At 36.9% G+C, this 22,783-nt stretch overlaps 1 protein-coding gene across 1 annotated transcript in view; it reads left to right on the forward strand.

The window, feature by feature from the left end:
- Positions 1 to 22,783, forward strand: part of DOK6 (docking protein 6) — a 242,683-nt gene that overhangs the window by 115,095 nt on the left and 104,805 nt on the right. The window contains exon 3 of the mRNA XM_005517298.2: positions 1,600 to 1,714. Within this exon, the coding sequence (XP_005517355.1) occupies positions 1,600 to 1,714 (115 nt within the window). The remainder of the gene's footprint in view (positions 1 to 1,599; positions 1,715 to 22,783) is intronic.

Consider the following 22,783-nt stretch of genomic DNA (forward strand, 5'->3'; position numbering starts at 1 on the left):
ACTGGAGTGAGTTTTGCTGAAGGCTGTCAAGACAGACTCTAGAGCAGTCTTCATTTCTGGTCTCAAGTTCTTCAGCACATCACACATTCCATTTCATGCTTTGTCTCAGTTTCTTTTGTTGGCTTGATGCCTCTCACTGTTCATCTGCTATCAATATTTTATAGAAATGTCTTTGCCCCAACATGTTCCATTTTTTTACTGCACCATATAAAATCTCTTCTGCTTTAAAAACATTATTTTCAGCATGTAGAAGGGAATGCTGGAACGGTACACCAGGAGCATAACAATTACAAACTGAAGCAAACAAAAAAAGCCCACCTACATGCAGTCCATTTTTTCTGTAGTCATAGATGTCCAAACTCATATGGATGACATTTTTCTAGAAATTAATTCTCCCTGAGGCAAATATCCTGCCTGAAAAAAACTAATTCTAGACTGATAAAGTTTGCCCAGACTTCCAAGAAACTGAGAAAAATATTTTATAATATGAAGTGTTAATCAGTTTAATATAAGCTGGGCCAACAGCTCTGGTTGGAATAACATATTTTTCTTCTATTTTTGTTAATTGTAATTATATATTTGCATCAAAAGACAACAGAGATAGATTGAATTTTTTGTATTGTACGTTTGCTGCAAGAGTATTTTATTGTTGATAAGATTTTCAAATATTTAGAAAATAAAATACAAGTTTGAGTTCTTTTGAGAGTGCCAGATACATTTTAAAGACACAAGAGGATCTATCCTTACAAATGTAGCGATACTATTTGTCATATTAGTTGAGTTACCTCTCTTAACTAATGAAAATCTGTTCTTCCACCATTAGGTTTTATATTTGATGCAGATTCTGAAACTGATCCAAGTCGTATGAGTATAGAAATTGAAAAATAGATTATACAAAATCCCAAGGCTTAGTTGGTGTAATTTTAAACTGTGTCCACATAGGACTTTATTAAAGAAACAGAGTTTTGTGGAAATTTATTAAAGAAATAGAGTTATTAGAGTTAAGTTTTGTAACTTAAGACTCTACCTATTTATGTGGTTTATTTATCAGTTACAAAGCTTATAAATATAAATAACCCTAGGGGTTTAGGAATGGTACTCCTCAGTTTAGTTCTTCCACAGGGACTCAAAACCACACTGCTGCTCACTCGCTCCCCCCTTCCCCCTCTGTTGGGATGGAGTTGAGAACTGGAGGCACAAAAACTGAAAGTCATGGGTTGAGATAAGAATGATTTACTAGAAAGAGCAATGAGACACGAAAACAGTAACAGCAGCAGTATAAACAGCGTAAGGTATAAGACAAAGAAACAGTGTAAATGGGAAAGCCTGCAACAATATCTGGCTCTTCCCACCATGCTTTCTCCCCACTGGAAGAAGAGAGAGTTCCTTACTCCTGCCCCTAGCAGTGAGTGAGGTGGAATGGAATAACATCTGGGCCTTGCCACACACCTGTCCTGCCTACTGTAAAAAATTAACCCTGTCCTGGCTGAAACTAGGGCAGGGGGAAAAACAGTTTATAGTAAAAATTGAGCAGTTAAGGTTAGTATTTTTATTTGTACTATTTATACACTGGTCTAAAATACTTTTCTTCATTTTAAGGTAACTGAGCTGCACAATATCAAAAACATAACCAGATTGCCTCGAGAGACAAAGAAGCATGCAGTGGCAATTATCTTTCATGATGAGACATCAAAGACATTTGCGTGTGAGTCAGGTAAGCAATTGGTGCTTCATCTCTAGCTTGAAGAAATCAAGTTACACATCAAAGTCTGGCTCAGATGAATTAACTCACAATGTCAGAAATTTTTAGCTTGAAGAAATGTGTGGTAAACAAAAGACTTCAGAGTTTGGGGTTCAGGTCTTTTGGGGTTTGGTAGGGGTTTTTTTAATACATGTTGAGAGGTGTTAGAAGTGTTACAGAGCTCTTATTATCTATTATTTTTCTTTGCATGCAGATGGTCTAAAGACTGGAGATTTCCAGCAAAACTTGTAAATCGTAGTAAAATTAACCTGTAAGATGTTATTAAGTCAAGATGTGAAACATTCTTTTTTTAACAAGCTTTGCTATAGGCACTTACTAAACTAATAATTATCATGCCATTGCAAGTAAGTGGCAAATACCAGCTAAAACCTCAGGATATTTTAAAGCAGGGTGTCAAGTAGTCTGTGGTTTGAATGACTCCACAGCATAATTACTAGGCTAGCATAGAACAAGACTTGGGCATTATGGTACCTAATGGCAGGTAGTTACTTGTGAGACACTGAGCACTGCATGATTAAAGTGTACTATTTTATTGTTTGAAGGTACAATTGTACACATCTGTGTCCTAGGGTACGTTTTAACAGAAAAAAGTTTGTAAAAATACGGGGAAATTCTTTAATGATAAAGTTTATGCTTTTTTATTTGAAACTGTGCATTTTAAAAGTTTATATAGATAATATTATATATTTGTTGTTTTGGTTTTTTTGAAATATGTATGTAACATTATGTACATATGGTGAAGGGCCTAGAGGGGAAAGCATATGAGGAGTGACTGTAGTTACTTGGTCTGGTGGAGACTGAGCGGGGACCTCATTGGAGTCTACAACTTCCTTGTGAGGAGAAGAGGAGGGGCAGGCACTGATTTCTGCACTGTGGTGACCAGGGACAGGACTCCACAAATGGCCTGATGTTGTGTCAGGGGAGGTTTTTGGTTGGAATTGGGAAAAGGTTCTTCATCCTGAGGATGGTTGAGCTCTGGAACAGGCTCTGCAGTGGTCACAGTGGGAAGTGGTCACAGCACCACCCTGACAGAGTTCAAGAAGCATTTGGAAAATACTTTTGGGCACATGCTGTGACTCTTGGGGAGTCCTGCACAGGGCCAGATGTTGGACTCAATGATCCTTGTGGATCCCTTCCAACTCTGGATATTCTGTGATTCTATATCAATATTAACATATAAACATTGCATCCTGTGCAGTCTAAATAATAAATTAAATACACTGAAACAAAATCTGAGAAATGTGGAGGGAGTTAAAAGTGTGCAAAGTCTTGAATTATGTAGATTTTAGATCAAGTATTGCATCATTGATATGTACATTCCATCATGAAAGATAAATTGGCAATTTTGTTTGTTAATTAATTTAAGTTTAAAGACACACATAGAAAATCTGTGTCTGTCTATAATCAGTTGAAGAGATCATTAGATAAGCAGTCCACATTAAAGATTTTGAATTCTAATGTGTAGCATTAATAGTGGTTCTATATTATGATTAATAATTGAACAAAAACATTTAAATTATATTCCAACAGCACTGAAGTCAGGTTTGTGGAAACTTGTTCATTTGCCTACACTTGCATTCCCCTTCTTCCCTAATGAGAAGATCTTGTTCCTTCCCTAGAATTACTATGGTTCAGGTATATTTGAAAAGATACGGCAAGTCATTACTTCAGAATTCTTTCACCAAAGAAAGGACAAACTTAAGGAAGTTCAGCATGTCTGGCCCACTCATCCCTTTCTTCTTAACATTGAACACAGTTGTAAATACAAGGCAGGTGTACCTTAAGGTGCTAACAGAGTGTCAGTATGAGATGCTCTCCCTTTAGGCTCTATACAAAGGTGTTTGAGTGGACAGAACCCTGGGTGAAGTGGCAAACAAGTGGAGAGCTTGTGGCCAGAGATCAAAGTTCAGACAAAGACAGGTGATGTAGTAGGTGTCTGCTCTAGACCTTCCCACCAACAAGGGAAGGTAGATGAAGCAATCTTAGGGCTGGTGGAAAAAGCCTCATAGTCCCAGGCATTGGTATTCTTGGGTGACTTTAACCTCAGCAGTAACTACTGGAAGGACAAGGCTGAACACAAGCAATCCAGATTTCTGAAACTGATTAAAGACAATTTCTTGATACAGATGATCAGTAGTGTCCTGAAGGGAGATGTTTATTTAAGGATGTGCTTGGCAGGATCCTGTGGATCCTTGAAGGGCAAAGGAGCCCAGGAGAGCTATCTAATCTGCAAGGACAGCATCCTCTGAGCACAAGAACTGTTCTCCCCATTCTCAGAAGACAAGCTTTACAGAAGATGAGTATGAATTGACGTGGAGCTCCTGACTCAGCTCAAATGCAAAAAAAAAGTCTTAAAATATAACAGAGACAGACTACTTGGGAGGGATACAGAGGCATTGTCTATTTGGAATTGTCTGTAGGAATGAAGTTGAGCAAGCTCCAGCTCAGGGAAGTGCAGGATAGAAAAGGTTTCTTAAAGTGCATCAGGAGTAAAATAAATGCTAAGTAAGCATGGCCCTATTGCTTGCTGGAACAGTTGACGTAGTGACAAGGGTCATGAGAAAGGCTGACATACCTTTTATACTGTGGTTTTCACTTCCAAGGCTTGTTCTCAGGCCTCCCAAGTCCCTGAGCATGATGCAGTATCCCCAGCAGAGGAAGGCATAGTCAGGCATCATTTAAATCACTTGGATTTTATACGTTAGTGGAACTTGATTGTCAAGAATGACAAGAAGGAGGATCAAGAAGCAGGGTAACTGTACTCCAGCCAGCCTTGCCTCAGTCCCTGAGAACTCTGTTGGAGCAAATCACGTGTAAACACCTGAAGGACAGCAAGGTGCATGGGACTAGAAAAAAACACTTCCCATAGGCAAATCATTTTTGCCATGATGAGGTGTCTGGGAAAAGAAAGGCAGTAGTTCTTATATACCTTCATTTTAATGGTCTTTGACACCCTTTGTGACTTCCTCCATAGCCCCCAAAATTGGTGGGGCACAGGATGGATAAAGACACTGTAAAGTGGACAGAAAATAGGCTGGACTTCAAAAAACAAGGTTGTGAAACCAAGCTTGCAGCCAGGAGGTACTGGATCTGTCAGGAATTGGTGCTGGGACCAAGACCATCCAATGTCTTCATTGACAATCTGCTTGATGGAGGTGGAGGGTGCGCTCAGCTGTTCTGCAGCCGACACCGGGCAGGAGTGACCCAAATTGGGGAGGCAGGGCTGCTGTCAGAGAGACCTGGACCAGCTGGAGAAATGGGCTCACAAAAACCTAATGAAGTTCAGCAAGAACAAAAGCTCTTTCCCCTGGTTTGTGGTAATCCCAGCCACAAGGCAGGCTTGGTGCCAGCTGTTGGGAAGCAGCTCCGCAGAAAAGGCTCTGGGGTCGTGGTGCACAACATGCCCTTGGGCAACATTCGTGAGGGTCTTCACAGCAGCTACTGGAAAGTGATCCTTCCCTTTTATTCGGCACTTGTAGGACCACATCTGGACTGCTATGCCCAGTTTTGTGCACTCAGCACAATATGGACATACAGGAGTTAGCCCAGGGGAGGGCACCAAGAGTCAGGAGAACATGACATATGAAGAGAGACTGAGGGCTTGTTCAGTCTGGAGAAAAATAGTTCAGAGAATCTTATTGCTTACGTGATCTGAGAATACAGAGGAGATGGAGCTATAGAAGTGTCAGATACCCTGATGTTTCTGAAAGACTAAGTCTTAGCTGTGGAGTATAGTGGAGTTTCATTTAGTTTGCCTTTCTCTATGCCTTCAGTCTTTCTAAGCAGTATAGACTGCATCATATCTATCAGATGAGAAAGATACATAGTTTTGTTTCACTAAAAGCTGTCTCTTTTAACTCTAAATCTTTTGTGTTTTCTGAACTAGGAAGATACAGTCAAAAAAAAAAAAAAATTATTTCCCAAGTAATTTCCACAGTGAATCCTGTCTTCTCACAAGGAACTGTTACCATTTTTACTGCTGTTGAAATGTGCCTAGTACTTGGTTTTCCTGTATGAAACTTAACAAAATTTAAAGAATAGTTGGAGAACTTGCTTCTTATTTAAGATGGGTTCTTTTTTTTCTCTTGTTTAGTGGCACTCGTTTATATGGGAAAATGCATAGACTTTTAACAGCCTCACTGTGTATAGTGATGTACACACAATAGTGTTTATTTTGGCAAATCTTGCTACTTCTTTGGTTAACACAATAACTTTACTAATCCTTATTTCCCTTGGCTTCAGTGTCAAAAAAACATTCAAGTGGTTTTGACTCAAGGCAAAAATCTTCTAGAATCATAACTGCTTGACACTGAATTTTTAGGACCCCAGAGTTTCATAATGTGGACATTTTTCTACTATGTATCCTCTAAATATACAGAAACAGATACCTTGTTTCTTACCATCTTGATTTCCAGAGACAGATGGAAGGACAGTAACATAACCCATTGCAGAAGGTCTGCTGAGCACACAGTCAACAATTTTTTGGAGACAAGAGGAAAAGAATACTCAAAACTGGGTTGATTTTAGGGACTGAACAATGTGAGGTTGGGGTTTTGTCAGTGTTGTACCAGAAAATGATTTTAAATAATGGTATCATTTTGGTTTTGACAGTATGAGCTGATACCTTCTCCCCTGTGTCACCTTAAAGTGCCAAAAAGCAGTACATTTTTCTGGCACATAGCTTTCTTAATTGTGAAATTGAGCACAATAAAACACTATTCTGTTTTAAAATAGGTCTCTAAAGATGCTGAACACTTTGGTTCTCCCTGGAAAGCCTGAGAGCTGTGATAGCAGCCCACTGGGTGTGCTGGCTCAGAGCCTGTGTTTTTTTCCTAAGCTCATGCAGCTTCTAGTCCCTCATTTTGCTTATTGTCTTCAAGGCAGCTACTGGCAAGTCTGAGCTCTGGGTGGACTGTAACCCCTATATTTTCATTAGAACTTCAGCAAATTAGTCATCTGAGATGCATCTAATTGTTGGTAATCTTCATTTGCTAATGAAAACATTCTACAGAAAAACAAATCAGAATCCTACATATGCTTTTGTTATCACCTACCCATCACTACTGCCAGTGTTCCCAACATCTACAACAGCTGTAGAAATGTGCTCCATTCTGAAGCCCTATTGAAATATTTTGAAGAGCAAATCAATCTCATATATTACAGTTCCCTGAATAAAAGCATGGAATAACAAGTCTTTAAAGAAGAATTTATCCCTCTTCAGGAAGAAAGGGAAGCTTCTTGCTGTCACTATGTCTGTTTCTGACATCTGCTCTAGTGGGCAGAAACTTGTGTCTTTGGTGATTAGAAAACAACATTTTAAAATTCTCTGCCACCACGAGAATTGTTTCAGTGGAAGTAAACTAATGAGAAGTTAGGACTGATTAGTTAACCTGAAAAGTTGTCTATAACTCAGTGAACCTACAACAGACTTTAAAGCATGGGAATTTTTTTTCAAACCATGGGAAATTGCTGCTAGCAAGGAATTGCCCTAACAAGGAACATGCTATGATCTTAATTTGAGCCTTTCTGAAAATGGTGTGAAAGTTACTGCCATTAAGGGAATTTTTTGAGATTTTTTTTTTTTTTTAATTAAGAGTTATGAAATTCTGGGCATTTTCTTCTTCATTCTCAAGTGTATAATCAAGCAAGTGGAGAAGGCCATTTAGCTCAGGATTCCAGCTGCTGGGCTTGATGTGCTGACTCTCCCTGATACCTTTGCTAAAAACAGTTTTAGTGTGGGTCTTGTTTGGTTGGAGACTTTTTGTTATTGTTGTTGAGTTTTTTTCTTCAGGTAGGTGTGTTGTCACTTTTTGTGTCGTTACAGCCATGAGTGGATGCATGTATCTGTTAAGATGCTCTTCTTCCTGCAAGCCTGGTGTCTGTAATATGACTGCAAGACAAGTGTCTGAACTGAGACAAGTGTTCTGAAATGCCCTTTAAACTCTCACAAAACTTGTAGACGTGATGCAGTGAGCAGTGGTGGCTGTGCAGGACCAGCAATAAAACAAAATTGGAGGGCATGAGTACTGATTTAATCTACAATTTTATGGTGCTGTTTTGGAAGTTGTTACCATGACGAGGATTGTGCCTGAATAATAGCTAGCTTTCAAGGAATCAGCATTCCTTTCTGATTTGCACTAGTCAGGGACAGACCATATGGGGGCTTGATTTTTCCTTTAGTGATGACAGCAAAATAGTAAGTGATACCAATCCCTGGACATTTTATGCTTAGTGGCCCCTCAAGAACAGGTTTGTGTAAAATCTATTTTGATTTCTAAATGACAGAATGTGATGAAAACTGATGAACTTTTAAAACCTAGTGCTAAAAAGAAACCAAACATAAATTAAATGAGGGGAGTTGAAAATATTATGAGACAGAGAGGGGAGAGGGAAATTAGGGCTGAGAGGTGATTTTTGTGATTTTAGAATAGAGTGAGTTGCAATGTATGGGGCAAAATCACAGAGAAATCTTAAAACTGCCACTGTTAAACAAATGCAGGTATCCCCTAGGATACTGATATTTTTCTGTGTTCTCTTCAGTACAATGCCCCACTCTCTATAGAAGCAGATGAATTGAAGGGTTTCTTCTTTCTAGGCATGCATCAGCTGCAGCTCTGAAGTCATTACAACCAAGAAACATCTTCATTATTTTTAAGAGGTTATACTTTGGCTTTTCCTTAAAACTTTCACTATTCAAATCCTGGGGAAAACAGAATTGGATAATTGCAACGTGTCTACCAGTTACTCTATTTGAAACTTCTGGTTTAGGGGTTTATCCATTCTTATGGTTGTTTTGGCTTAATTCACCAGTTTTATTTCTTGAATATTTTGCTTCTTTGATGGTTACCTTGATAAAACTCTTTTATACATCTGCAGCATAAACAGGCTTTTTCTTCTGTATTCTTCTGTTTCATCTTCTTTTGAGTGCAGTCAAACTGTGATAATCAAGTTTTGTCATAACTCTCCAAAAAAAGTATTACTTTGTTGAAATTGAAAGTCTGTTGGTGTCAAGTGGCATTGTGGGTTTCTTCTAGGTTCATATTTTGATTTTTAAATCTTTTTCATCACTTGTTGGTGTTGCTTTCTTTTCTTAAAAAAAAACAAACAAAAAACCAAATACATTTGTGGTATAATTTGAAAAGGCACAAATTCATTTCATGTTTGTACTGAAAAATCTTTTGGGGTATTGGCAAATTACTACTGATCCTAAGTTGGGCTTTTTGTCCTTGATAGTTTACACAAGCAAAACTGCTGTGTGCTGAAAGAGTGTGACACATATCAGTGGAGTATTAGAAGCAGCTCATATAACTGTATCCTTTGACAGTTAAGAAGCCTGGAGGTTTTGCATTAAAATTACTGTGAAACTTTAAGACTTTGAGATGAAGCATCGGTGCTCATACTTGCTGTTATGACTGACAATAAAAATGTCTATATAAGCTTTAAAAAGAAAGCTTAAAAATATTAATATTGATATTTTAAAATAACCAGATTGAAGTTCCCATTTTTGCTTTTATTTTTGTGACTTGGAACCTCCAGGATCATGGAGATGGTGAAAGTGAAGAACAGCTTCCTAAATACTGTTTGGGCACTGGAAAGAAGAACACAAAGTTCACATTTTGGATGCAGGAAAATAAACCTAAGTAGTTGAAACTATTCTGAAACATGTTATATTTCACTGTTAAGGTGCCAGAGATTGTTATATGAAAATTTATGACTGTGGCTTTTCTATTTTCTGGTTTTGTTTATTTATATATAGAGAGAAAGGAACCTGCACTCTCCATAAAGCATATGGTTCATTGGAGATCAGATGCATGCTCTCACTTCCATATGTAATACAATGTGTGAGATCTAAAGAGTGAAAAGACAGGCATTACATGAAATTAAATGCGTTGCTCTTCTTTCTACATTCTCCCTTTTTTATCACAATTTTTGAAACACTGTCCACTTTGAGGGCAAAGTTCAGTCTGATTCATGGTAATGGTCAAATTTACTTAGAATTTATATTCTTTTATTCTAGACAAATAGTTTCATTTTCATTAATAATGACTTTTAGATTTATTTTTTTTTGTTTTTCTTATAAATAGGCATCTCTGTTCTGACTTTAAAATATATGAAGTAGAAATATTTGAATTCTGCCTCTCATTGCTCTTGGTTGCCAGTTGATCCTCATTTTTCTTGGTTATCTGTCTGAATTATAGTGTTACAATTTTCTGACACATACTGGTAATACATATTCCTGGCAAATGGAATGAATGCAGAAAATAACATTCTATCCTCAGGACATAGCTGTTGATGGAACAGGTTCTACACTGTTGCTTTCCATCCTTTTCAGTCACTTCTAGGTTATTAATTGACTTAGTTCTAAAATTATTTAGCATTTAAAGGGTATTTTGCATAGACAAAGTCATATTTTTAGTTTTTTTAGTAGAATGCTAAATTTGAAAACACAAAATGGTCACCATCTTTTCAGCACTTCTTCCAGGCTGCTGCATTCTCAGTTTATAGAGCAAATGTGGGACAGGAAGGAAGGAAGGTTGACTTCCAGCAGGAGCATGCACAGGTGCTGTGACAAAATAAGTGGGAAAGCTGTAACATTTCTAAATGCAGGAAAGGTAAAGTTGCTCTAAGACTGCAATATGGGAAACCCTAAAGTTCAGACTTAGAAAGTCAAAATCTTTGGAGGCTGAAATTTGTTTTTGTTCCCTAAGTTTTGATTAGGTAGTTGTGTAAATTGCAGAGGTGATAAGGATTCAGTTGCTCTCACTGTTCACATACTATAAACTTGTCTGGAGGCTCTTCAATAATGTCTAACACAGTGGATATAGATAGGTGCTCTCCATGATATTTGAAAAGTAATGGCAGTGGAGTCAAGTCCCAGGTGACTGGGGGAGAAAATAAACATTGTATCCATCTTTTTGAAAAGTAGAAATTAGGACCTTGGTCAGTACTGAGCACCCAAGACATTTTATGATCCTAAGTAGAGAAGTTCTTTTGTCCTGGACAAATATATTGAAATGCATACACTCTAAGTGCTTTCCTTATCACAGTTTTACTCCAAGATATTGAAATTTATGTGAAATATAAACTGTTCCCATAGGAACAAAAGCCAAAGAAGATAGCTAAGATAATGATGAATTATCTATTTTAGAGTACATGTAGAACTTCTTGAAAATAAAAGATTAGGAAAAAATTTTCCTGCCTGCAGAAACTGAGCAAGTTCAGAAGACAAAGAGAAGAGATCAAGAAGATTTCAGCATCATCTGGTAGATGGTGCGAGGTCAGCATCATCTTGAATAGTGAATTTAGAGTGGCTCGGAGAAATGCATGAATCTCAAAGCCTCTGCCCTAGAAGTTCAACATAGTTGCCTTTCCAAGCAAGCATAGAGTGGAGGTGGGTTAGTAATGCTGAAGTCCAGGATTTCAGGCATGTGAAGTTATGGAATTGTTTGTTGGACTTTAATAGAAAGTGTCTTAGTTGCTCAGTTGTTGGTTTGGATTTGGGGGGGGGCGGGGGGTGTAAGCTGTTAAAAATCAGTGAACATTTTACTATCTGCAAGCTCTATGTTTTTATACTAGGACAAAGCATGTGTTAGTGAGATGACAGTAGCCCATAAAAACACAGAACTAACAACATGGTCTAACGTTTGGCTAAAAAAAAAAAAAAATAGGTTTTCCTTAGCCTCTGGCCATTTGCCTTAAACAGAAAGCTGAAATTGCTAGTATGTTGTGCATTTCTGTACAACAGGATTTCTTTCTGATCTCATTTTGAGATTCTTAGTCGTTTTGATAAAAGTACTGTGCCATAAATAACTTCTAGTCCTATGAAACAAAGATATGGAGATCCTTTTGTATAATTCATGCTATTAAATTAGAATAATTTTTAATCATATTGTAAGTGTGAAAGTCAAAATTTACTTCCTCTCTTGTGAACACATTTTATTAGAAGGTAAAGCAGTAAGACACACCATATTTTAACATGCCTTCATGCTAGCTACACCTGGTTTTTAAAAGTATTGGCCTCCTTTACACAGGCATAAGGCATTCACATGCAGTAAAGGATTACAGAAAACAGTCAGAGAATCTTGATGAGTTTTGTGCATAAAATTTCCTCATACTCTGAGTTGTAATTGGTAGTTTGCAGATGAAGGACTGGGATAACCTCATTAAGTGGATGACAAATAAATGTGTCAAAGTCTGGAAAAAAATCTCAGGCAGAGGACTTTCCTCTATATTAAACATTAGCTATAGATATATATGTGGATATAGAATCCAATTTTGCTAAAATATCCATGTATGGGGTTGTAAAATGGGGTCATGACATGAAACAATACATTGTGCTTGAAAAGGATGAAGTTTACAAGCAAACTTTATGTCTCCATTTTAAAATTACTTTTTAAACATCCACGTACTAAACACTCTGATGTTTGTAGAGAAGACCACAATTAAGTATTTGTTTCTGTACGCTAAGCAAGGTAATTTCTTACTTTAATTTCTTTCCACAACATAAAAGGCTGTGGGATTTTCTAAAAGACTTTTTGCTATCATCATTGTACTTAAGGCTGGTATTTCCAAATGGTGTTCAGGTTTTTAGGTATCTTGTCCTGATTTTATTAGTCTGATCATAGAAATGAATTTGTAACAAACAGCACATCTGAACCTCCAGGGATGGTGATTCCACCATTTCCCTGGTCAGCCTATTCCACTGCCTCACCACCATTTCAGGAAATTTTTCCTAATATCTAATCTAAACCCCCTCTGGTACAACTTGAGGCCATTTCCTAGTGGATTGCGTCTTGCCTCTTTAGGGTTTTTTTAACATAATTAAAAGAAACAAAAGTATATCAGGAGTTCTATATCATGTTGAAAAGAGAATGGCATAGTATATATAGTTGAAGCTAGATCAAAAGCCTGTCTACTCCATCTTGGTTAGTCTGTCCCATGCATTATGCATGTGATGCTCTTTAATTGAGTAATTTGTTATAAGGGCCTCTGATGTGGTAGGTATTTGGGAGAAAAAGTAAATGAGACTTAGTATTTTAAACAGTTGTTTTGTTGGGTTTTTTTTGGAAAGCCAGGAGAAGTGGATTCAATTTCTTTCCTAGACTGATACTTTCTAGCATCCAGCACTACAAAATGTAATAGAGTATATTTGTGTGCTTTCAAATCTATAACTTCCTGTGCTCTAAAGACTGCAATTTAAAAATAGATTTTTAAAATGTTCTTGTAGAAGGGAAATTCAAACAAGATGTTTTCCTTCAAAATTCAGGCAAGACTACAAAGCTTGATCATCAGTGTTATTCTTCCCCAGTCTTTAGGCTTTTGATCCCCATCAACATGATACAACTGCACCTGATGCTGAAGTTGTGGATTCTTCAGCAGCCTGCCAGGCAGAGAGGCAGCGAGATGGGTCGTTGTCTGACTGTGCATTTAGGTCTTGATGCATCTGGATTTACCCAGAAAAGTCTCAACCAGCTCTAAGAATAGCCCACTTTAGAGAAAATCATCACTTGTCTTTAGCTTTATCCCTTAAAACTGCAGAAATGTTAGCACCTTGTTAAGGTGTGTCATCTGCAAAGGGCTTTAGTTTCCATTGCCTGATGATGAAGAATCAATAAGGAATTATTTTTTTGGTTATGTCTTCATGCCTAGATATAACCAGTCTTGGCTGCGAGCCAGATCTAGTCTGCAAATAGTGCAGCTTGATGTTAGGAAAGCATCATGTCTTTGCAAATTCCCCATGTTTCTCATCTAGTTTGCAGTAGTCAATATAAAAACATGATTGCCTGCTCTTACTGGGAAACATGATGACAGGTCTGCAAGGAGGCAGGGCATGTTCAGTGGCTATATCCAGGCTGTATTGTTGGGTAAGAGAAATCTGCACTATCTCTGTTTCCAATATTCATATCTAGAACACAGAGAATATGTGGTTATGCTGTAGTGATTTAACCTTGGCTGGATGAGAGATGCCCACTAAGCTGCTGTCTCACTTCCACTACTCAGCAGGACAGGAGGAGAAGACACAATAAAAGTTAATGAGTCAAGGTAAGTACAGGGAGTTGTTTGTGAAGTACCAAAACAGGCAAAACAGACTTGGGCTAGCGAGCAACTGAGTAGGACAGTGAGAAGAAAATAAAAGATCTGAAAACACCTTTTCCCCACCTCTTCCTTCACAGTCTCAACTTCAGTTCCAGCTCTTCCCCTGAGCAGCACAAGGGGATGGGAAATGAAGGTTGCAGCCAATTCATAATACTTTGTCTCTGTTGCTCCTGCCTCATTTTTTTCCCCTGTTCCAGCATGGGATCTTTCCCATTGTATACAGTCCTTTGCAAACCTGCTCCTGCATGCACTCCTCTCCATGGGCTGCAGCTGCTGCCAGGAGCCTGCTCCTACACAGGCTCTGCATACGTTCTCCACAGGCTGCAGCTTCCTTAGTGCATATGCCCCTCCTCTAGCATGTCTACGGGCTGCAGGTGGATCTCTGCTCCATGCTGGTCCTACATGGGCTGCAGGGGCACAAGCTGCATCACCATGGTCTTCACCCCACACTGCAGGGGTCTGCTCTGGCACCTGGAGCATATCCTCCCACTCCTTTCACACTAGTGTCTGCAGGGCTGTTTCTCTCATATTTTCCTTCCTATCATACATTACCATACCTTAAATGTCTTTTCACAGGGATACTATGAATATTGTTGATGGGCTCAGCTTTGGCTGGAAGCAAGTCTTCCTTGGAGCTGTCTGGAATTGTCTCTATTCAACATTAGGGCAGCTTCTGCTGTTTTCTTACAGAAACCACTTCTCCAACACACCTCGACACCAAAACCTTGCCATGTAAACCCATTACATAAATGAAAAAATATTAGTGTATCAAGGAATTGTTAGCAAGTTTGAGATAATCCTTTGTGATTGTGTATCATTCTTTCTCCTTCCTTCCTTCCTTCCTTCCTTCCTTCCTTCCTTCCTTCCTTCCTTCCTTCCTTCCTTCCTTCCTTCCTTCCTTCCTTCCTTCCTTCCTTCCTTCCGACACATCCGACACTTCCGACATTTCCGACACTTCAGACACTTCCTTCCTTCCTTCCTTCCTTCCTTCCTTCCTTCCTTCCTTCCTTCCTTCCTTCCTTCCTTCCTTCCTTCCTTCCTTCCTTCCTTCCTTACTTCCTTCTGCCACTTCCTTCCTTCCTTCCGCCACTTCCCTCCTTCCTTCCTTCCTTCCTTCCTTCCTTCCTTCCTTCCTTCCTTCCTTCCTTCCTTCCTTCCTTCCTTCCTCCCTTCCTCCCTTCCTTCCTGCCTCCCTTCCTGCCTCCCTTCCTCCCTTCCACCCCTTCCTTCCGCCCCTTCCAACCCTTCCTTCTGCCCCTTCCTCCCTTCCGCCCCTTCCTTCCTTCCTTCCTTCCACCCCTTCCTGCCTTCCTTCCTGCCTTCCTGCCTGCCTTCATACCTTCATATCTTCATGCCTTCCATCATTCCTTTTTGTTTTTTCTTTGTTTTTGTTTTTTTGTTGTTGTTGTTGTTTTTTTGGGTGTTTTTTATTGTTGGGACTAGCAGTACTAAGGCTCTCAGGTTTTTAGCTTACCTGTTTCCTTTGGTTATCACTCGCTCCAGCTCCTAATCCTTTCCCAGGTCTTCAGGAAAGTACTGGTATGGGACATTACTGACTTGGTACTAATATGCCAGTGGAGATATACATAGGTGGTGAAATTTTAGGCTGTTTCCTTTTTTCCACTTTTTTTTTTCCCACTTTAAAAATTTCTCCAATGGTAATAGAAGATACAATTACATAACTCATAGCTATTGTGTTTGGGCATATTTCTACTTCCTTTCCCTTCAGGATTAGTGTAAAATCCCATTTGATATCCACAAGTTTGCTAACACTGGAGTGGAAACCAGGTATCAGCTGAGATAAAAAGGCTTCTGATCTTGTACATGGAATATAGGTCAGATCTCCTGGGATTTGTGAATATGTATCACCTCATAAAATTAGATGATTTCTGCAGTTCCTGACCTCTCCTGAGAACAGCATACATTTAGTGACAGCACAAAAATCATGACATTAATTTATAGATTGAATTTGGCATATTGACAAGTGATGTATGGTTGGTTGAGCCTGGGGAGAGTTCAGTGAAGAACATGATAATTTACTGCTGCAAACCTAAAACACACAATCTATTTTTCATTCTCTGTCACTATTCAGCTTGCATTACATTTGGCTACTTATGGTATGTAAGGTATACAGGTCTGTTGGCAGCTTAACTGTTTCAAGGCTTTTGAAACACTTTTGTCACTGAATGAAAGCAGCCTGAAAAGAGTAGCATGTGTAAAAGAGCACAGAAATCTTTGTGCACTTCTAATGTGCGCTTGAGCATGTATTCAGCATTGGATATTCTACTTCATGTACAGTCTAGGCGTGGAAACATTGGGCAAATTTGTGCACATTCAAAAAAAAAAATCAAACCAGACCATAACAAAACAAATTAAAGGTAAGCATTTGGTGTTCACTGTCCATCTGTCTTCATAACATTTTGAGAGGTTGCCACAACCTCTAGTGGTATCAGCATTAGCACAGCCCCATGGGCTGTAGGGCAATCAGATGGCCACTGCAGCCAGGGTGATCCATAAAGCTTCTACATTGGCATTTCACTGCTGTCTGGTGTTGAGAACTAGCAATTCTCAACAATTAAACAATTAAACAGCAATTTTAAGACTGAACCATGTGTTGGATTGCTACAGCTATGAAATGGTAGGCAAAGACAAGAGTTTATGTGACTCTTGTAAGATTTTTCTAGAGCTGTCCCAGTTCTCATACCTGCAGAGAAAAGCTGCTTAATGCATTGTCACAGCTCATTCAGTTTTTTAATCTCTCTGCCAATATTTAAGGGGAAAACATATTAAACTATGACTTACCTTTAAGAACATAAGCAAATAAATTTTAGGTGGAAATAACTCTGAATTTCAATAATTCAAATTGTTCTCTTTTCCTGTGTAATTTAAAAGACTGCCACAGATATGGTAGATATGCAAATGAATCACTAGTACACCAATTGCAGATATTCCAGTAACTAACTAGTGTATTCCCAGACGACTGAATTCCTCTGTTTACAGTCATTGAAGATCCTGAGTGTAAGTTCCAAGCAATTTCTCAGTGAGGAGTTGTCCTTTTCCCTGGTAAATAAATAAAAATTATTTCCTGAATTAATTTTACTCTATGAGTCAATTTGGGATGTTCAGCCTTAAATTCTTGGAGTTCCTATCTTAAATAAGGAACTTCAGTCTAAGGCCAAGAAGCAAATTGTGCTTCAGATGTCCAAAGAAGCTTAAGTAAAAAATCCCAATTTGTCAGTCATAATCACTGCTTAATGTAATTTTAAAGTAGTGTGATTTTAAAAAGTGCCCCCAAATATGTTGCTTTTCTTCAAATCAGTATGGTATTTAATGCAATTCAGTCTTCTATATGTGAAGATTGAAATGAAGAAAAATATGAATGTATTTTCTATGATTGCAGTTCAAGTACATTCATACAATATTTTCACAAAAACATACAGATAGATTATCCTGTTTGCTGTATAAAATGCCTTTTTTTTTTCCCCAATATCTTTCCTACCTAAAGAATGTCTACTTTTAAAGTTTTGTTTTAAACAATTTCAACTGCTTCAAACTACTTCTAAACCCTCCTTGCAAAATCTGAGGTTAAAACTGAATTTTTTCAATGGGAAACAACCATGGAAAAGCTGTTGCTGCCTTTTAGCTTTTTCTCATTTAGTTAGCTCTGTTTATCTCTTTTTTTTTTCAAATGTATAAAATAGTGTATTAATGTGAAAATCAGGCAAGGTGTTAATGATGACAAATACATTGATTTTTCCCCTCCTGCTGAAACAGCTACAATTGGTACAAAAAAACGATATTAAAATAGAGAAAATGTACGTTCTGATTTGAGAAATTTTTTTTGCATTTTGCTATGGATTCAGTTTTTATCAACTTATAAATGTTGAAGAAGACAGAATAAACATCATATTGGGTTTGAGTTTTGCAGGTGTTTGGTGGATCAGACTTGCAGTGCTGCTTGATAGGTTTTGATGACCACCTATTGTGACAGTTTCTACTACAAATCAAGCAGGTTTAGGTTGCTTCATATTAGATGGAGTTCTTTTTTTCTTAATTTAAATTAACCAATCACTCATTTCATGCCATAGTGAAGTAGAATCAACGATTCTCTTCACAAAAGTAATGCAAATACTTACAAATATGTCCAAGTATATTAATAACACATTCATATATTGTTCTGGCATATGTTATGGGTTTATGATTGATATTAACTAAAATTTATATGACATGTACTAGACTTCTGATGTCTTATGAAGATTAGAGTCTTACTTTAAAGTGAAATCTCCGTATTAACTGGCATTATGAAGAATCTTGCTCTGCTTCTAAAGGATAGAACATTAGATCCATTAACCTTCAGGAATGCTGTACATTTTGAAAATGTGGGAGATTTCTTATTTTTTCAAGAAAAAAGGGATCTGTATGTGGACTTAATTTTGCAATTTTTTTTTTTTTTAAATGCAGCGCCATAAAATTACTAGTAACTCTTGTGAGACTATAATTTTATTGGGTAGAATTAAGGAGTGTTTAGCCTGCATTTTCATAATCATGTAAGACAAAGTTGAAAAACTAATCTAAAGGTCCTTGTTTGTTTTCTAACCCAAGCCTTTCCTTAAAAATGTGTGTAGTATTAAAGTTAAAATACATACATTTTAATGTTATTTTCCTAATAATTAAATAATATTAACTGGTCTATTATAAAGAATCATTTGTTTGTGAACTAGACATATTTTAAAATATTCCTGTATTCGGGATAAAATCTAACCCTATTGGCTAGCAGAAAAATTAAGCAAGCTTAGACTTAGCAAAGTGGAAAAGCGAATTAAGACCATTTAATCACCTTCCAAATAAGAACAATGGTTCACTAAAATAAATTATCTCTGTTTCATAAATGGGAAGTACCTTTTAAAGTGTCCCCCAAAGGCAGCCCTTTGGAGTGCTGTAGGAAAATGGTCAACTCCATTTCATAACGGAACCTGCTCAGTGACAGTGTGAATTTGCCTGTCTCTTTATGAAGTTCTTCACTGGCCAAACCTCTCAGTAGTTTAGCATTTGGTTTCAGTTTCCAAGGGAAACAAAAAAAAGAATCCTGTATCTGAAGTTTATATTCTACAAATAAAACATGAAGTCAGTATTACATCTGTTACTGATAATTTTGACTGGACCTAGAAATTGAAATAATCAAATCAGAGAATGTGCTGTGGGCGTATAAAATAAATATGTCTAATAAATGCAAAATTAAAGATAATTTGAATGTGCTAATAGACAAGCCTCTAGATAATTAAGTTAACCTGTCTAGGAAAGACAGGTGTTAAGTATGTTCCTATAAAAATGAATCCAGTAAGAATGGCAAAATATCTAACTGTGTAGCTTCTGCTTTATATTTTAAACATCAACAATATTACCATGGTAAGTTAGTTTAAACGCTTAAGGAGGTTAGCCTAAACCTTGCTATAGCTTGCAATCACCTTGCTGAAAAAATAAGAAGGGAATTAAATAGACAGTCTGACATTTATCTGTGCTTTTCTCTCTAGTGAAGGAAATGAATTAATGCAAGATACTCAAAAAACCAATGTAATTCCAAAATGTTTCTGCTCAGTGACAGTGTGAATCTTTTCCAAGTTTAGTACAACATCCATGACATCTATGTGATGCAAGAAGCAGTGCTCCCAGCATATGTCACTGGATATAGCAGCACTCTCCTGCTAATAAATGCTGTCCTTGCTGCTGGTACTCATCAGCAATAAAGTAGAAATCAGCAATATTCAGATATCTATGTAACCTCTACCTTATGTTTGTCTTACAATACTTCCAGCTTGTGCTGGGTATAAATAGTTTTCTTCTCATATGGCATTTCATATTGACATCACACCTATTTTTCTGGAAAGAGATTATTATCTCTGGGAAGCATTTATTCTTTGTCTATACAAATATGATTTAGATGAAGATATAGTTTACTACGGTTAAGAACCAGATGAAAAGAAACTCTAAAAATCCTATGTGTCATTGGCTAGTCCTTCAAAGGCAATGCCATGCTATACATTTCTTGATGTCTGGTTATATCCTTGGGTTCATATCCTATCAATATTTGTAATTTTAATTAAAATGTAGACATGATTATAATAAGAATTAATATTGTAAGACAACAATCTAAGTGAAAAGGCTTAATATCTTAATATCTAAAGGCTTATTTATAAAATCTATGATCATATTAGGAGAAATGTGAGGAGGAAGAAGTTGGAAGGAGAGTTGTGTGTTTCTGCATGTGATTATGTTGATCTGCTTTATAGGCAGTTGGTAACTGCATGTCTGCTAAATTAAGAAAATAGCAGTAGCCCATGAATTATGAGATTTTAAGTAATTTTATTTTTTAATGTTGTCACAGCTATAATTTTAATCTCCTTTGTGAATCAAATAGCTGACAGCATGTGAAAAATTGTATGCATGCTGATGAAGGCTCTTATGAATTCTAATGTATATTATGAATGCTTTCTTTTATGGAGGTCATGATGAAAAACTACAAATTTATAAGCCTAAGTAACACATTTGTAAAAATCTTCATTCAGATTTGGGAGTTTGTACTTAGAAGCATTATACATGTATTTGTTGATAAAAACTTTGAGTCCAAAGGGAGGGATCAAATCCCTCATGAGGGATCAAATCAAGGGAGTAAATTAAATTGTCAACTTTTTTCTGATATAAAAAGAAAAGGTTTCTCTCTTTCTAGCTCAGTAAAGCATTACTTTTCCAAAATGTCACTGTCATTTGTATAACACGTTTTTTTTATCATGCTTCAATCTATTATATCACAACGCTAGTTTTGGGCACAGAAACTGATTCCTTAATTATATATGCTATTTTGATTCTATGTAAAGACATATGTTATGGTTTATTGTGAAAATGTAAAGAATAATAATTGTCTGCCTACCCTAATCCAATTCCAGGAAAAAAAAAAAAGAAAAAAAAAAGAAAAATAATTATGCGTATAGTTGCTCTTTATTACTTGCTTGTTATTATGATCTCATTGAAACACTGTGATCCAGGGAAAAAAAAAATCTAATGTCATACTTATTTGTTTATGACTAAATTAATGAGCGCCTGCTTACCCTCACATACCAAAAAATCAAGAGGGGCTTTTTTTTCATTTTTTTAATGCAGTGGTGCTTAGGAGGAGGCTGCTCCAAGCAGAAGAAAGAACAACATTTAAGTCAAGCATTTTCTTGTTTAAAATCATAAATGCAGAAAGTAGGAAATGCATATAGCAGCATAAGAATTGTACTTTTGCCCATTAGTTGAGTGTGCTGATGGTGCTGAATAATTCCTTTTTAAATGGCAGTGATCAATTTTCTCATCCCTACTGTTACACCTAATTTCTCTGTAGAGTTTGTTTCCTGGGTTGCTTTCTCCACTAAAAGGTATCACCCATGTATTTGAAGTTTAAGTCATGAGAAACTGGGAACTTTTGCCTCGAGTCTCGGTAAGGAACACAGAAGACCAGTCTTTACCAGTGTATGGCTTCAACTCCTCCGTAAAGGCAAGGATATCCTTCCCCTCCCCTTTAGTTCTGTGTGTGCCTACAATTCACTTCACAAGTAACCTGTTAGTGGGCAATTGATCACCAGTGTGCATTAACTGCAGCTACATCTTCTGTAGATATTGTTTCTTACTGTATTCAGCCCCTCTGATTCACAGACCTAAATCCTAATCTTTTGCTGCAGTTCCTGCTTTATATGGTTCAAAAGATTAAACATTCTTTATACATTCATGGTAAGTTGTTTATCCTTAAATAAAGATTAAAGATTTGAAATGAAGCAATCTTTCATCAATGAATCTCCAGTTAACATGCCTTAAACCATTTCAGCAGAGCTCTTGAAGTTTACAATGAGTTCATCTTGGTATGTTCTGTAAAATTGCATTCATCGTGACTTATTTTCTTGGAGGAAAATGACACATAATTGAAGATGGATCTATTTACTGTTTGCCTGGTTCAGCAAAGGACATAGTTTTACTGTTCTGAATGTTAGAACTCTACTGAATTAAAAAAGAATGTCCTATTAACTTAATGAAAATCTGGGTTATGAGTTTCAGCTTCAAGCAACTGTATCTTCTCGGGTAGTCATATGTGTCTCTTAGTAATTGATCATGATGTAGAGATCTCATTGGTTTGTAGTAAAAACACAGGAACATAAAATTTCATATTTTAGGTGCACTTTTTTTTAGAAGATTGTTATTTACAGGAGTTGTTTTTTTTTTTTTCTGATTGGAAAGCATCTATTTTCATAGACATTCAAAGAATGTCTTTTCATAAAATATTTTCTAATTTAAATAATGTTTATGTGTATCAATTGTAAGAATCCACTTTATACTGGGAATAAAAGATACAAGTTTAAAATGAGAGTAAGAAATTGATAATGAAAAAGTAATCCCCTTTGGGTTTAAATTCTGTAGATGTGAAATTTGAGAAAGACTTCTCTAATTATATTTCCTTTGATACTAACTCTAGACTATGAACTTTTAAGATTTATTTCTTTGCAGTAGCACCACATTAAAAACCCCCAAGAATAAAGTGGAAGACACAGAGTCATTTCGAGCTAATACTTTGTTCTGCCTCAGAGTAGAGTTTTATGCAACTGAGAATCAAGTAGAGCACATACTGCATTATGATCTTACAGATGATTTCAGTCAGAAGTTCTCTGTAATTGCTTTGAATGAGTTTCCTTACACTTCCAATTCCATAAAAACCTTCTTAACTCTCATAGTAACAAGGACTCACATCTTCAAAACAATAGTTGTAGAGATTAGGAAGATAAATTTTGCATTTATTGGACAATGGAAACAGAAAGAAAAAAATGTATTCTTTCAGAAGTTTGTTATTATGAAAGTCACGTATAGTACCATGCAGGAAAAATTTCCTAGCCTCCTTACATC

Source organism: Pseudopodoces humilis, chromosome 1, assembly GCF_049639895.1.
Source record: "Pseudopodoces humilis isolate 2021_Gansu_Grassland_sample_001 chromosome 1, ASM4963989v1, whole genome shotgun sequence".
Classification (NCBI taxonomy): Eukaryota; Metazoa; Chordata; class Aves; order Passeriformes; family Paridae; genus Pseudopodoces; species Pseudopodoces humilis.